This window comes from Mandrillus leucophaeus, unplaced genomic scaffold, assembly GCF_000951045.1.
Source record: "Mandrillus leucophaeus isolate KB7577 unplaced genomic scaffold, Mleu.le_1.0 Scaffold40, whole genome shotgun sequence".
Lineage (NCBI taxonomy): Eukaryota > Metazoa > Chordata > Mammalia > Primates > Cercopithecidae > Mandrillus > Mandrillus leucophaeus.
The window spans coordinates 2,958,946-2,976,796 of NW_012104254.1; the positions used below are offsets into that span (position 1 = coordinate 2,958,946).

General features: G+C 33.3%; 1 protein-coding gene across 1 annotated transcript in view; it reads left to right on the forward strand.

Moving 5' to 3' along the window:
• KIAA1715 (KIAA1715 ortholog) overlaps positions 1 to 17,851 on the forward strand; it is a 94,181-nt gene that overhangs the window by 32,476 nt on the left and 43,854 nt on the right. Inside the window, 3 exon segments of the mRNA XM_011991858.1 lie at positions 5,209 to 5,249; positions 11,458 to 11,541; positions 11,624 to 11,675. Coding sequence (XP_011847248.1) covers positions 5,209 to 5,249; positions 11,458 to 11,541; positions 11,624 to 11,675 — 177 coding nt within the window.

Here is a 17,851-nt window from a genome sequence, read left to right on the forward strand (position 1 = left end):
TTTTTTTTTTTTTTTTTTTTTGAGACGGAGTCTCACTCCGTTTCCCAGGCTGGAGTGCAGTGGCATGATCTCAGCTCACTGCAATCTCCATCTCTTGGGTTAAAGCAATTCTCCTGCCTTAGTCTCCCAAGTAGCTGGGATTACAGGCACCCGCCACCATGCCCAGCTAATTTTTTTGTATTTTTAGTAGAGACAGGGTTTCACCATTTTGGCCAAGTTGGTCTCGAACTTCTGGCCTCAAGTGATCCACCTGCCTCAGCCTCCCAAAGTGCTGGGATTACAGGCATGAGCTACTGTGCCCAGCTGAACCTTACAGTTTCTTAATTTATAAAATGAGAACAGAAAAAATGAGTAAGACCTAGTACTTGATAGCACAATAGGGTGACTATAGTCAATAATAACTGTACATTTTAAAATAAAGAGTATATTGGATTGTTTACAATTCAGTGGATAACTGCTTGAGGGGAAGGATACCGCATTCTTCATGATGTGCTTATTTCACATTGTATGCCTATATCAAAACATCTCATGCACCCCATAAATATATACGGCAACTATGTACCCAGAAAAAAATGAAATGAAAACAGAAGTATTTGTTTTGATAGGACAGTTAAAAGTAGTAAATGTTACTACATATGAAAGCATATAAAAATTGCAAAGTGTTATGTAAACATGAGCTGATGGCACTGATTCTTCTTTTCTGATTCTTATTTTATTTTTCTTCAATGAGTTAGGACTCAGTACAGTATTCATTTGAAGTGGGAATAGCAGGAGTCCTTGTCTAGTTCCTGATTGTAATAGAAAAGCTTTTAATATTTTGCCATTAAGTATGATGTTTGCTGTAGTTTTAAAAATGTTGATGCTTTTTATCAGATTAAGGAAATTTAAGCTTCTGATATTGTTTTTGGTGATATTTAGTAATATAGCAGATGGTGGAAGAATAGGAAGAAGTTTAAAGCAAATATGCTTTCTGACTGCAAGGAATAGCAAGATAGCAAAAGAAATATAAGAAACCCTTTTCAAGAGTCCTTTAGAACACTTCTTTAAGGAAATCAAATGTATGAATATTTTTAACTTATGTGATAAATAGGCAGATCTGGACTTGATTATTAAAAGGATTTTCTTTTTGCTTTAAAATATATTTCAGAGGTTCTGTTTTTAAGTGTACTAATTCATTTGAATAGGTATTACATGTATGTTTAAAATCGACTTTGTAAAAGATTGTCTTGCAGTCACGTAGTATTTTTTTAAGCCTGAAGCTATTGGTCCTGTCCTTGTTTTTTATTCTCGATTATTTTTAGTTGTTTTGTTTTACAAGTTGGACCCTATATAAATTAAAGCAGGGATTGGTGGCTGCAGCCTGTAGGCCAAGTCCTGCCCACTGCTTTGTACAGCTCATGATTGGCTTTTATATTTTTAAATTATTACAATATTAAAATGAATATTTTGACATGTAAAATGTATATGAAATTCAAATTTCAGTTTTTATTGGAATAGAGTCATGCTGTCTTTAACTGCGTTCATCCTACAATGGCAGAATTGAGTACCTGTGACTGACTGTATGTGGTGCTCTCATCACTTCAGGCAGTTGTAGGACTAATCATTTCATCATTTCACATTGTTTTTCAACCGATGCAATTATAACTTGACGGCAGTTTTTAAGTGTCATGTGTATTGTTGTACTGTGACAACTTTATTTTATTTTTATTACCTATGCATACCCATCATGTAAAAACCAGAAAAGAAAAGTGGACTTTGAATGTTGCACTTTTAGTGCATAATGGAATGTGGACTATTTTGTTATCGAAATGCAAAGCATTGTATTTTTTATGCAATGATGTTATAGCTGTGCTAAAAGAGTACAATATGTATTTGACATTACAATACTAACTACTCATCATCATATTCCCAACTCACAGAAAGCAATGGTCATAAAAATTAGAAAATTTAAAATGGAATATATTATTGTAGAATTGCTTCATGAAACTGAAAGGGAAAAATGGAGCTTCAGCCAAAGGAAGTTTCTGAGTGGCTTGTTTGTGAAGAAAGGAAGGCGATTTACCAATGATGAGTTAATTAAATTGTGTTTGATTGCTGCAGCAGAAAAAATGTGTTCAGGGAAAATATACTTAAGACTAGTAACATTTCAGCAAGAACAGTTGCCTAAAGAATTGAGAAAATTCAGACAAACAAACGAGTAGTCAATTAAAGAACAAGGCAAATTATTTCAAGTGATCTTCCTTGGCTGTGGTTGAGTTGACAGATGCTATCAATACCACTCAATTGTAGTTTGAGTTGTCAACGCTGAGCTTGAAGTGACTGAAGAATTAGTCTCTATAAAAAGTCTTTGCAGAACAACTTTAGGTGAGAATATTTTCAATGAAGTTTAGAAAACAGCAATTTACTACAACCTGAAGTGGAATCTGCTAAGATGTACTGTAACTACTCGTGGTAAAAATATGTATGTAGCAGAAAAAGACTTAGTTGTACAAATTGTACAAAACTTTTGAAACTGTAAGGTGTTTAAATTCTATGATTATTCATTGTATTATTCAACAACAGGTACTTTGCAGAACATATTTGAATTTGTTATTGTGTAGTGCCAAAGGGAACATCATTGCTCTCAAGGACTTAACCATTGTTAGTTATGTGAATTTTAATTATGAATAGAAGCTATCTTGACTTGCCTCACAGCAGTTTGATGGCTTAGCAGTGGTAAAGTTTTATTGTCATATTTTGAGCTCAAAACCTAGATTGAAATACTTCCAAATGAGAAGAACCAACTTCAGTCACTGTGTTTGAATACTGACTGGCTTTGGAAATTAGCTTTTGCTACAGCCTTGATAATGGTTCTTAATTATTGCAACCTAAGATTGCAAAGCAAAACAATGTATATATGCAAAACCTATAATGTGGTAAAGTCATTTAGAAAACAACATTGTAATGACAAGTAATTTTTTAAAAAATGCTATAAAAATGAAAACAAGAAACAGAATTGCCATTCCCACACAAATTTGCAGCCGATGCATTATCCAAGCTGAAATTATAGTTCCAGTAGAATTTTTCAGACCTCAAGGCAAGTGCAAAGGAAATTTCCATGTTTCTAAATCCATTTCACTGTATAATTGAAGAGCTTCAGTCTTTGGAGGTGATTAACTTCCAATGTAATAATACTCTAAAAGGCAAATGCCAAAAGAAGAATCTAATAGAATTTTGTAAATGCCTTCCAGACTAGTGAATATGCTCAATTAAAATCATATGCTTGTGGATTGGTATCAATATTTGGCAGTAACTACCTGTGTGAAAAGATATTTTTAAAAATCAGATATGTAAAATCTCATTACAGATCAGCATTAATGGATTATCATTTGCAATCAGTTTTGATGATAGAGAACACTTAGCTTTGAACCTCAATTAAGTGAAATGTTATCCACCCCCAAAAGTATTCCATTCTTTTCACTGGTAGACTTATATTACAAAAAATTGAACTCAATTATTATATAGGTTGAATATCCCAAATCTGAAAATTCAAAATCTGAAATGCTCCTAAATCCAAAATTTTTTGAATGCCAACATTATACTCGAAATGGTCCTTGGAGCATTTTGGATTTTGGATTTTTGGATTTGGGATGCTCAGCGGGGGTGTATTCTGCAGATATTCCAAAACTAAAAAAAAAATTGAAATCTGAAACACATCTAGCACTAAGCATTTCAGATAAGAGATACTCAACCTGTATTTGAATTTAGTCAATAAAGTTTGTGGAAATTTTGTATTTCTTTCGTATTTCTTAGGCTGGGTGCAGTGGCTCATGCTGTAATCCAGCACTTTGGGAGGCCAAGGCAGGTGGATCACCTGAGTTCAGGAATTCAAGACCAGCCTGGCCAACATGGAGAAACCCTGTCTGTACTAAAAATACAAAAATTAGCTTGGTGTGGTGGTACACACCTGTAATTCCAGCTTGGGAGGCTGAGGCATGAGAATTGCTTGGACTCTGGAGGCAAAGGCTGCAGTGAGCTGAGATCATGCCACTGCACTCCAGCCTGGGTGACAGAGCAATACTCTGTCTCTAATATCAAAAAGTACGTACTTGATTTTGCTTTTTGGTCCATAAAGCCCAAAATACTTAGTTTTTTCTTTACAGAATAAGTTTACTGACCCTTGGATTAAAGTACAGATGTTTGGCTTGGTCTTATCTAACAAAAAATTACTATTCTCTTTGAAGATGTTAGCAGATTTCTCCCCCTTTTAGTAATAAGTTAGCTAGCACATTAAAGACAGCTTAATCTATTTTGAAAAATGTTTTTATAGTAAAATCATCTTTTTATATGTTTGTGTTTCTTTGAATCTTTACATAAATGGTGTACTTTGGGTTGGGTATTCAGGTATTTGTTACTAGAATTTCAGTGAAGAAGTAATAATTTTATTTATAAATTTAATTAAGTATTAAGAACAGTTATTTATGTTTCATTCGATAACATTTAAGCCATAAGTTCTTCTTTCCATATGGAATAGTATGTCAATCTGTATTAAATATTTCTAGAGAAAAACTAGAAACTTAAATACATTTGTAAATCCAACATTGACATTCATAAAAGGTATCCTTTGAGATGATTCTTTCTGTTCCACCATGCCAACCTATATAAGCAGGCAAATCTTAGAAATGCTTGATTTTGAAAAGTTTTTCATATTTTTTTCCATGTCCCTTCTCAGATTCAATAAGATAGATTTTCAAGGTTTTTTAAAAAAGTCATGCTTACTATCTTCAGGCTTGACTAAGTAAAATATGTACTTATTTCCTTATAAAGAAAGAGAACATTTTTATTACCAGTGTATAAAAAGAGATTTGATACTAATTTTGTAAATTAATGTGGGTGAGGTGTTGAAAGGAAAAAGAAATAGTAGAAAGTAATGTTTCTGAACACATTAAAAAATGTGTGTATATATTTCAATTTAGAAAGGTGCTTTATACTATGTAAAGTCAATTTTCCCCCTAAATGGCTTGTAATATATAACACAGGCAAAAATATGAACTATATGTAGGTGAAGATGGAGATAATTTTTGTCTCTACACATCAGTTAAATTTTGAGACATCCTAAAATGAGAAAGTTTTCTTGTGTTTGCTACCGTGTGTCATTTGGCATGATGTTTTCTTGTATCTAAATATCTTAATATTTGATTTAGCTTTTATTGAAATCTTGTTTTCTAGATGAAGCATTGGATGATTTAAAATCCCAGAGGAAAAAAATAGTAAGTTAACTTTTATTTAAAATTAACTTATATTAAACTAATAAGAACTGAATAAATAATGTTTGTGTGTTGGAAGTTAATAACTCTCCAAGGAAGAAATATGCTTTTAGATAGCATTTTAATGATGAAGTGAAATTGTGAATATTTTTGCTAGTTAAAAATGATTGATAGGAAAAAGTAGTTTAGAAGGACTTTTGAGATTCTGAGAGTCTATATCAGTTGGAAGCTGAGAAGTAAGTAAATGAGTCATATTCGAGGCCTAAATGAGGCAGAGAGGGTAAAAAGGTGGGTACCCAGATTGTTTATTAGAGTTAAATACAAAAGGACAAAATATCTCCACATGTCAGTTCTAGGTTTTCTTGACACCAAGAAAGAGAGGGAATCAAGAAGATTAGTTGTAAGAGAAATTCAACATGAAAGTACTGAAGAAGAGATGGGAGAGAGAGAGATATAATTGTTTTCTTCAGAGTTTTCCACTTTCTGTCAGTAACTCTGATCACATGATATCTATTGTGGGGCTAGTTGATGCATCCCTTCAGATGTGTTGGAAAGAGGACCATGAGTAAGACAGAAGGAGCTCTAAATGTTGATAATATAGTAGTCTGTAATAAGTGAATTGAAGTTGGTGTTTGACATAGAGCTACTAATTTTTTAATGTTTATTTTTGAAGTGTGAAAATGTAACTGCTGATGGTATTATGTTGTATAGAAATGTATTTAATAAAATGTAATCAGGTGCAAATGATCAATTTGATACATTTTAGTCTAGTGTGTAACAAGTAATAATTAAGAAACCAATATTGTGAAGGTTAAGACTAACGTTAAAAATTATTCTGTGAATTGATGATATTAGATACTGGTTTTAAGGGCTTTAAGTACCTGAAAAGTAAGAGGACTTTAATTTTGAAAGGATTCCTTCGCTTTATTTGTTTGCTTCTTATTAGGTGTCCTATAAAGTATTTATCAAAATTGCATTGACAATTTTGGTGGTTCTAAATTGCCAAACACAGAATTATGTTATTATTATATTTCTGCTAGTCTGAACATTATGGAACAGCCAGAAATTCAAAGTGAGAAAATACTGATAGCATCAGTGATTTAGAAGTTGTGATATGATTGGTTTGACTTGCTGATGAGATAAAAAGAAAAGCTGGTACTGGTGATCAGAGACAAGTCCTGCTTATACCAAAATGGAGAAATATTAGTTAAAGTAGAAAAGATGAAGAGGAAGACAAAGGAAAGCAGAAAAGAAAAAAATCCTAAGTGATGAGAAGCAGCCCAATGTCACTGGCATCACATGGCCAGAAAACAGGATCTTGAAGAATATATGATTTGGAAAATCTCTCAATAGAGTAACAGAGCCGACTTGGAAAATTGTGTGGAAGGATAAGTCAAGCTATTTACTTTTCAATAGCCTTTAAAGGAATCGCAACATAAAAGATGTTCCATTTTAAGTCTGACAACAGTTAAAAAAGTTCAGAGTTCAATAGCTCTGTATGTTTAAATGGTTCATTAGGCATCAGTATTAATAATGCAGTATGGCATTTCTCTTGCAGTATGACTAAAGAAAAATAAGTTGGCTCTAATTCACTTTATTAATTAAACACAATTTGCATTTACTTGATTATTATTGTTGGTTATAATACTGTTTGCTACTGGAACTAGTCTGTGGTCTTGACTGTTCAAGCCTTTAACAGAGCTGCTTTGTTTGAGTAGTTTTACACTTTGGTTTTTTTTTTTTTGAGACAGAATTTTGCTCTTGTTGCCCAGGCTGGAGTGCAGTGGTGCAATCTTGGCTCACTGCAACCTCTGCCTCCCAGGTTCAAGTGATTCTCCTGCCTCAGCTTCTCAGGTAGCTGGGATTACAGGCATGCGCCACCACACCTGACTAATTTTGTATTTTTAGTAGAGACAGCACTTCACTATGTTGGCCAGGCTGGTCACTACTTGATATTTTATTAAAAGTGGTTTCCTTGGGGATGCATCCCTTTAATCTGAATAGATTTGTAATGTAATTTGAAATTTGTAAAATTGTAATTTGTAATGACAGATATGAATTATCAATTGATTAAAAAGTTAAATTAGGAAAAAGCATCTTAACAAGATTTTAAGAGCTTAATGTATTTACTTATTAATATAAAGTTAGGAAGTAATCTTTAGTTATCTAAAAAATTCCCAAGTCTAGATCTGAGTGCATTTTACCACTCACATATTTTGTGGTCCTTTAACAAAACTTGAGTTTTTAATAATCACTGAGTAATCTGTGCAAGCAGATAATCCCTCTGCATCCATGAGCATTCCTTCAAAACAGTTCAGAAATCAAGCTCTACCAAAATACATGAGTCAAGATTACCTCTTTAAATGACTTCATGAAAATTTTGTGCTTTTTTCAGAATAGTAGTCCTATGTGGTAATTTCTAGCGTTCCTTGGGAAATCTGTGTTTTTCTGAATCCTGAGAAAAATCACTTGAGAAATTGGGAACATGAGGAAAAGTGTTATACTTCCCTGAGAATTAAAGCTTAACAATCAATTACAGATGTTACTAGTTCAAAGGAATTCACTAATGTCAGCTGAAGGCAAGAGCAAGAAATTCTGACATGCTGAGTTACAGGTTAATGTTGACATTTCTGGGAGCAGTACAGAATCATACAGAAGTGGTACAATGTAATCATTTAGTCTTGTGGGCATTTATGGCACTCTCTTATTAATGGTGAGTCATTCTTGCAAATAAAAATGTTTATATACCTACTATAATTTATATAAATGTGTAAAGTATACTTTGTACAAATCCTATGCATGATATTCCATGAAATAAGTTTTGGAAGCAAAAGAAGTCCTTAAATTGGCAAATTTAGCTTTTATTCTCTATAGAGTTGTTAACCTTATTGTGGCTTCAAATGTTACATTTTTATATTACTCAGTAATATTTTCTGGCTTTTCCCAGTGTTTGAATATTCACTTTAGGCTACACAGTAACAGAAAAAATGCAAAGAAGAAAGATGTGACTATTATTGTGGAATACTCTTATATGAAAGCAGAAAATGATGTAACATCTGAATTAGTAAAAACATCATCAATTTCAACAGCAAACCCCAAATCAGGGATACCAGACAGTATTTTCAGCATGATAAAATGATGAGTTTATATGGTGTAACATGCTCCTTAATACTCTGAATTGCAAAATCAATGCAAAATGAAAGAAATGAAAGAAAGTTTTCTTACATCTGGAATATTTTTCACAAATAAATGTTGGTTAGGGAAATTAATGATTTGTGTGTTTTAAAATTCTGTTTTGAGAAATATTTGTAGAATTATCTTTCAAAACTTAAAAAATTTTTTTTGACATTTATTTTTGTGCTAGTATGCACAAAATAAGTTTTGTGCACTTTTTTGCTCTTGTTGCCTTTTATCTTTTAATGTTTTCTATGATGTAATGGTTGTATCAAGTAGAAATAATTTTTACATGTCATAGAAATATACAGTCTCATCACAATGTTGACTCTTAATATAATCATGTATTTATTATTCTATCTTTTAAAATAAAAAAGCCCCTAAAACTTTTAGTACAACCATATTACAGAAAAATGATTCATTCTTTACACTAACACTAACGATAGCCGATAAGCTCAAAAATAAAAAATTTCAAAAAAATGTTATAGTGTTTTAAAGTTTACGAATTTGTGTTGGGCTGCGTTCAAAACTGTCTTGGGCCACATGTGGCTGGTGGCTAAGGGTTGGAGAAGCTTGATTTAGAGAATTCTCAAGAATTCTAGTTTCTTTTTCCTGAATCTTGAGGTTCATATGTTGAGTTTTTGGAAATAGTTTGTTTCAGGCCCATTCTGAGTAACTGAGGTGTCACTGAAAATTATGTTAATATTTTAGGCACTGTTGTGGACTCTTTCTCCTATATTATATATTTTTAAAATTGCACAGTAGTGCTATGAAGTATCAAAATATCTATACAGAGGAGAAACTGAGGCTGACAGATATGCTAACAGTCTTCCTAAGAATGGAAATGTGCATTGAACCCAGATCTTTTCTCACTTTGAAGTTTCAAGTTCATGTTCTTTCCACTGAACAGTGTATTTAAAACATATTATTAAATGTTGTATGGATGTGTGTTAATTAAGCTATTATGTGAAAATATTTTGTTAGAAATAAATGTAAAAAATGGGAGATAGATTTGCATCTTTTAGTACTTAAAAATTATTTTATTTAAGATAAATAAAAACATAGACACACTTGAATACTTGCTGAATAATCTACCAGGAATGCAGTCATTCGATAAAGTAGCATTTTGATTTGGAGTTTTGTTTGTTGTTTTAAAGATCACAGTTTAATCTTTTTAAACCTAGTAGTAGTTTTAGAGTTATCTGTCCAAATCAGTATGGCTGTTTACATTTACATTATTTAAAATGAAATAAAACTACAGGCTGGGTGCAGTGGCTCACACCTGTAATCCCAGCACTTTGGGAGACTGAGGCAGGTGGATCACTTGAGGCCAAGAGTTCGAGACCAGCCTGGCCAATATGGCGAAACCTCATCTCTACGAAAAATACAAAAATTAGCCAGGTGTGGTGGCACGCATCTGTAATCCTAGCTACTTGGGAGGCTGAGGCAGAGAATCACTTGAACCTGCGAGGTGGAGGCTGCAGTGAGCCGAAACCATATCACTGCACTCCAGCCTGGGTGACAGAGTGAGACTCCATCTAAGACAAAACGAAGCGAAACAAAACAAAAGTACAAATTCAGTTCCCCTGTTGCACAAGCAACATTTTAAGTGCTCATTTATCACATAGGGCTTAGTGGCTACTATTATGCTGACATAGACCGTTTTTGTCATTGCCTAAAGTTTTACTGCACAACACTGCTAGAACATCAAAAGTCTACTGTGTAGTGATCAGTGATTTGTTTCTTTGATATTCCATGTAGATTATGTTGGTTTGGGGATGTATTTTATTATGCCCTCTTTCTACCCCCGTTCCTAGTTTCTCTTTTTTTCCTAACCCTAAAGTGATACTATAAACATCTCCTTTACATCAGAAAAATCAACTTGCTTATTTTGAGAATTTATCATAATTTTGCAATAGGAAAATATTTTAGTTTCATTAAACCAAGGTAAGGCTAATAAATCATTCATCTAAGTACCTACTTCTTAAATGTTGAATTGAGTGTTTAATGAGGAATCTGTTAACTGCTATTGTGGCAGCATATTTTTAACTCAGTAAATGTGCTCTGGGTTGCATTTTAAAATAAATGTCCTTTGGAATGAATATGACATTTAATCTAAGTGGTTATCAGTGGTCACTGAGAAAGAAAAGGTTCTTTTCCAGTTTTTGCAAAAGCATTTTATCCTACACATTAGGTAATTTGTCATAACTATGACTGTCTTGTACTAAAGTTCAACCTTTTTCTGATGTTGAACTAGCCATAACTGCTCATGATACTTTACTAGCGATTATATTTTAAGTTAAACCCGTGTATTAAGTTATAAAGTGACTTGAGTGCATGGTAAATAAAATGCTACAATAATGAAGTGATTTAATTATAGTCCCTAGTGTGAACATAGAACTCAGTAAAATTTTTACTTAAATTCTGTGCTCAGTTGTTTCTCTAAAGTTGTTTGAGTCTAAGTAAAAAAGAGGTGAGGGTTATCTTTTAAAGTCATTTGAACAAATTCCATGGCTGTTCTCCCAGTTAGTGAGTTTTCACTGCATTTGCAGCAAGCTAATTGCTTCTGCTAATAAATAATCTAAAATCGATGCTGACAGCAGTTAATTGGCACAGAGATTTTATTTTGTAAAGCTCTTGGCTAACGACCTTCTTTAAATTAATAGCATTAAGTGCTATGAGGAAATAAATCTAAGGAATTGCCTGTCATTTGCTTGTCATGTCTAATAACTTCCAATAATGATGGCTGATAGATTTTTGCACATTCCATTATTGAAGTTGGTGCATGTAATTATTCTCCTCATTATATGTAAACAATTAGCAATATTTGGTATTTCCTCACAGTAAAGCTGTTAAGTACAAGTAACATTAGAGGTTAGAAGCCATTTTAAAATCTGGATTTTAATTATTCGAATGTAGGAAGTCTTTCATTCTATTTGGATATGTTAAGGATATTTAAACCTTTTTGAATAGGACTTATAAAAATAAGTAGTGTGTGTTTTGAAATGTGACAATTTATGGAAATTTTTGTTCGTAGCTTGAAGAAGTCATGGAAAAAGAAACTTACAAGACGGCTAAATTAATACTTGAAAGGTTTGATCCAGACTCAAAGAAAGCAAAGGTAAGACTGTGATATAACTACTATTTTATTATAAATTACACATTGTAATAGGTCACTGTAATAACATTATTATAATTGACAGGAGTGTGAGCCGCCATCTGCTGGAGCAGCTGTAACTGCAAGACCTGGACAAGGTAAATAGCTTTGTAGAAACTGCTGCTCCTGTTGGAAAGATCCATATTTACCCAAGTGAGTTCAAAAGTGTGTTGGAGGTGTGCAAAAACTTATGTAGAATGCTTCTATGTAGATTTATATTTGGTAATTTGTGATATGACTTAGGGTGGATAGCAATGATTTTATTTCATTTTGATTTTATGGGAATATGTTGTTAGGATATCAAATATATGTTGAGATTAAATATATGATTGGCTTTAATCTTTTAAAATTTAAGTAATTTCATCAATATTTTGTAAATATTTCCCACTTTCAAATAATAATCTCTTGGAATGTCTGTTATGAAAATCCTTACATTTTATGTTTTATTTTTGAAAAATGTTACGATTTCTGTGAAATTTTAAGTTTCTTCTAAAATAACACTTAAGAATAGAATAAAATAATTTAGAAATAAGAAAAATGAAAATTGAATTATCGCTATATTATGTTAACTCTTTATTTTTGAGGTTGTATTACCATATTATTAATGAAGTCATTGCTATTACATCATTAAATGTTATAAAAAATTTTAACAGTCATTCTATTAAGTGGTTACATAAAATATTCCCAAGACTGGCATGGGAAAAGATATTCTGAGTTTGCAATGACTTTTGTCTTTGTTCTTTTCTGTAATAATATAGTTTGTAAGGGTTTTGTTGCAATATAGAATGTTACTTTTAAAAATGTAACTTCAATTTTTGCAGCCCCCCAGAGTTATAACCTACTTTGTAAAGGTAGGATGACATTTAGACCTTTGAATGAAAATCTTTTTATAAGTATTCACAAATATCATGGATATTAAATAAGTCATAATAATTTTAGGTTTTCCAGTTGGCAGGGCTATATGGGAAGAATTCCCTCCACCTCCACGTTTTCCATAAGTAGGATTTTGGTTCATAGAAATATTAACTCTTTTTTTTGTTGTGAAGCCTTCACTTTTGCAAAAAGTAGAAGTTCACATATGATTAAAATGAATTAGGCATATATACTTGCAATGAAACTCCTACTTTCATAACCAGTTTAAAGTTTTCTACAATATATATACTTTCTAGTAAATACAAAAACATTTTTTGGCCTATAAGGCAGATTTCTATAATTTCTAAAGCATTTTGTATAACTGGAACTAATTTTTCAAGAATATCTATATCTATCTATATCTATCTATCTATCTATCTATCTATCTATCTATCTATCTATCTAGAGACAAAGTCTCGCTCTGCCCCCTAGGCTGGAGTGCAGTGGCACAATGTCAGTTCACTGCAACCTTGGCTTCCCTGGTTTAAGCGGTCCTTCCACCTCAGCCTCCCAAGTAGCTGGGATTACAAGCATGCGTCACCACACCTAGCTAATGTTTGTATTTTTAGTAGAGATGGGGTTTCACCACGATGGCTCAGCTGGTCTTGAACTCCTGACTTCAAGTGATCTGCCCACCTTGGCCTCCCAAAGTGTTGGGATTACAGGCATGAGCCACCATGTCCAGTCAAGAATATTTTTTAGTTAAACTCGTAGCAGCAGAGAGTAGAAATATTATTTCTAGGGGTGGAGAGCAGGGATGGGAGAAATGGGGGAAATGTTAGTCAAAGGATATAAAATTTCAGTTATTTAGGTGAATAACTTCAGGAGATTTAAGTACAGCATGGTGAGAATACTAATACTGTGTTGTATACTTGAAATTTGCTAAGAAAGTAGATCTTGTGTTCTCAGCACACATACACACACGCACACACACACACACACATAAAGGTAACTGAGTTTTTGGATTTGTTAATTAGCTTGACTATAGTAATCTTTTCCCAATGTATAAAATACTTTAAAAATGACCTTAGTGAATGTATTTTTAAAATGTGATATTTTGTAGAAAACTGTTGTTATTACTTTTTACTAATATATGTTCTGTCTTATTAAAGAACAAAATTATGATACCCTTTACTAACATTCTTCAGTATTTATTATATTTAGGCAACATAATTATTTTAAAAATCTGAATTTATCTTTTCTTAGTAAAGTTTGAAACCCAAATAATTTTTTTCCTTCTGATGTCATATTGAAATTATAGAAAAATGATTGCTGATCTCTGTAGCAATCATTTTTCTATAATCCATGCTTTGGATTCCTGTGACTTTGCTTTTCGATATTCTTTTAGGAAGAATTAACATTTAGGTATAATATTGAATAACTGTGATGTGCAGACAATATGGGAATAAAGAAATAAATAACATGGTTTTTGACCTTAAGCTTATGGCCTAATGATTTTATTTTAAAAAATACTTCTTCTGGTGTACACTGTTGTAGTGTTCATTGTTCTTCCAAGTATGTAGTAATTAATTGCTGTTTGGAATTTTTTCTTAACTTAAAAAAAATTCTAAATTATATCCCAGCTTTATTCTACTTTTTGAAGATTATACTTTAGTTTTGTGTTTAATTTACTTGTTTTGAATATCTCTTAGTTCCTATCATTTCTATAGGTGACTTAGTCATTAATTTTGTTTAATTTCCGTATTTCTGTGAGTTTGAAGTCAGGTCTTTATTTTTTTGCCAAACCACTGTTCTCTCTTTTTCTTATTGTTTTTAGAATTTAGCGTGTTTCTAAACTTAAACAATAGAAAGTGGAAAACAAATACTAAAAGATACATGTATGTACCTATGTGCCCTTGAAAAGATCTGTCCAAAATGAATCTGATTGTGATATCCTTATCTTAGTAACTCTCCTGCATGATTACTGAACCAGAACTTTGAGTCATGTGTACTAGGCATGTTTCTTTTTATTTTTTGTTATTAAGTTGTTCATGATGGATATTATTGATTATAAATTTTGAGGATAGTATTCTTTGATTTGCTAAGGTTTAACACTAAAAGGAGTATCATGTTTACCAATTGCTCTAAACTAACCTAGTCCCTCCACTCTCACCCCTTAATAGACTTTATTTTTTAGAATAATTTTAGATGTATACAAAAATAGCAAAGATAATATAAATACTCCCACATACTCTTGTGCTGAGTTTCTCTTATATTAACATGTGGTACATTTGTTACAGTTTGATGCTTTATTGTTAACTAAAGTCCATAGTTTATTCATATTTCCTTAGTTTTTATCTGATGTCTTTTTAGTTCTAGGATCCCATCCAGATACAGCATTGCCTTCTGTTGTCTTGTCTTCTTAGGCTTCTTTTGGCTCTGACATTTCTCAGACTTTCCTTGTTTTTAATGACTTTGACAGTTTTGCCCCAACTCTTTTCTATAAGGAATTTTTATCTATGGGTGCTTAATCTTAGAAAATCAGGGCCATCACTTGATATGAAGGAATAACCAAACATAAAAGTAAATATATGTATATATTCACATTAAATGGCATTATTTTCTGCTTAGATGCTTAGTATTTTAGTTCTGTAGAAATTATAGACTGGGAGATGGGAAGACTTAATGTCTTTAGTAGATTAAAATGTAATAGTTTGGATGTAAATGAAAAATAGAATTTGCCACAGTATGAATTCCTGAATAGTTTCTATAGATTTCTAAAGAAATCTAGATATTTGGAGGTGGTGAAAATTAAACTTGTCTTTAAGATTTTGATTGGTATACAGAACTAAATTTCATTTTCATGCACTAGTGTCTGATTTATTCTTCTTTTTTTTTTTTTTCAATGCATGTTTACTGAGTGTCTGCTATCTGCCAGGTACATTTTAGGCCCTGGTGATACAGTAGTGAACAAAACAGTTAAAAACATTTCTCTCCCTTTGTTGGGAGTGAGGAGATAGCCAGTAAATTACTGTTAGGAGAAAATAAAGGATGGTGAATAGGGAGTACCTTGAGTGAGGGCAGGTTGAAATTTAAAATAGGATTGTCAGGGAACACCGCATTGATAAGGTGACATTTGATGAAAGAAATGAGAGTATGAACCTTTTAGATATCTGAGGGAAGCACATTCCAGATAGAGGAATCAGTAAGTGCAAAGACCCTGAGTGAAGAGCATGTCTGGAGTGCTGTAGAACAGCAGGGAGGCCTGTATGACTGGACTAGACTGAGCAAGGGGGAGATTAGGAAGAGTGGCAGTGAGAAAAGTAACAAGTAAAAGTAGTATCTCATGTAGGGCCTTGTAGAATGTGGACCATTGCAAAAACTTCAGTTCTCAATTAGGTTTTTTTTTTTTTTTCTAAGAAATTTTGTTTTGTTTTGAGCAGAGTATTGACATGGTCTTAATTATGTCTTAAAAGGAAGTCTACTGTATTGAGAAGAGGCTACAGAGGGAGCAAAAGTGAAAGCAGGAAGATTAATTAGGAAGCTACCGCAGTAATGTCGGAAAGCATTTGATGATGGCTTAGACCAGGGATATCCAATCCCTAGGCTACACTGGAAGAATTGTCTTGGGCTACATATAAAATACACTAACACTAATGATAGCTGATGCTAAAAAAAAATAAATCTCATAGTGTTTTCAGAAAATTTGCAAATTTGTGTTTGGTTACATTCAAAGCCATCCTGGGCCACAAGCAGCCTGTGGGCCATGGGTTGGACAAGCTTGGTTTAGACCTTGGATAGTAATATTGGAAGTGGTTTTTAAAAATAATTAACTAGGCCAGGCATGGTGGCTCATGCCTGTAATCCCAGCACTTTGGGAGGCCAAGGTGGGTGTATGACTTGAGGTCAGGAGTTCAAGACCAGCCTGGCCAACATGGTGAAACCTCGTCTCTACTAAAAATATAAAAATTAGCCAAGCGTGGTGGTGGCTACCTGTAATCCCAGCTACTCGGGAGGCTGAGGCAGGAGAATCGCTCGAACCCGGGAGGTGGAGTTTGTGGTGAACCGAGATTGTGCCACTGCACTCCATCCTGGGCAACAGAGCAAGACTCTGTCTCAAAAACAAATGATTTGTTTATATTTTTTAAAACTTAATTTCCTCTTACTTTCTCTTCACCCCAGGTTAAGGTGATTTATGAAATAGTCAGATTCTGTATATATTTTTAAAACAGAATCCAAAAGATTTATTGATGCATTGGATATGGAGTCAAAGAAGGAGTAGTCAAGGATGACCTTAAAGATTTTGGCCTCAGTAACTGGAAAGATGGAGTTGCCATTTACTGAAATGGTGGAAACTGCAAGAGAAACACTTTTTGGAAGACGTGAAATAATTTTTTTTTTTTTTAATGAAGAAAAGAGGTTTAATTGACTCACAGTTCTGCAGGCTGTACAGGGAGCATGGCTGGGAAGCCTCAGGAAACCTACAATCATGGTGGAAGGGTGAAGGGGAAGCAAGTATGTCCTACATGGAGGAGTAGGAGAGACAGCACGAAAGGGGAAGTGCTACACACTTCTAAACCTACAGTTCTCATGAGAACTCACTCACCATCATGAGAACAGCAAGGAGGAAATCCATCCCCATGATCCAGTCACCTCCCACCAGGTCCCTCCCCAAACAGTGGGAATTACAATTCGACTTGAGATTTGGGTGGGGACACAGAGCCAAGCCATATCAGGGTTTATGTTTCATTTTGTCTATCTGGCTTGATTGACCATTGTAGCAGGGATGGTATGTATATTGGAAAATGCATCAGGCAGGCGTAAGTAATTTCTATTTTCTTGGGATTTTAGTAAAGTTATTAAATAGAAGACATCATGCATCACTTTAGTCTGCAATAGTATTTTTTTTGCTATAATTCAATTTTTATTTATTTATTTTATTATACTTTAAGTTCTAGGGTACATGTGCACAATGTGCAGGTTTGTTGCATATGTATACATGTACTGTGTTGGTGTGCTGCACCCATTAACTCATCATTTACATTGGGTGTTTCTCTTAATGCCATCCCTCCCCTCTCCCCAGACCCCACAATAGGCCCCAGTGTGTGATGTTCCCCACCCTGAGTCCAAGTGTTCTCATTGTTCAATTCCCACGTATGAGTGAGAACATGCAATGTTTGGTTTTCTGTCCTTGTGATAGTTTGCTCAGAATGATGGTTTCTAGCTTTATTCATGTTCCTACAAAGGACATGAACTCATCCTTTTTTACGGCTGCATAGTATTCCATGGTGTATGTGTGCCACATTTTCTTAATCCAGTCTGTCATTGATGGACATTTGGGTTGGTTCCAAGTCTTTGCTATTGTGAATAGTGCCGCAATAAACATACATGTGCATGTGTCTTTATAGTAGCATGATTTATA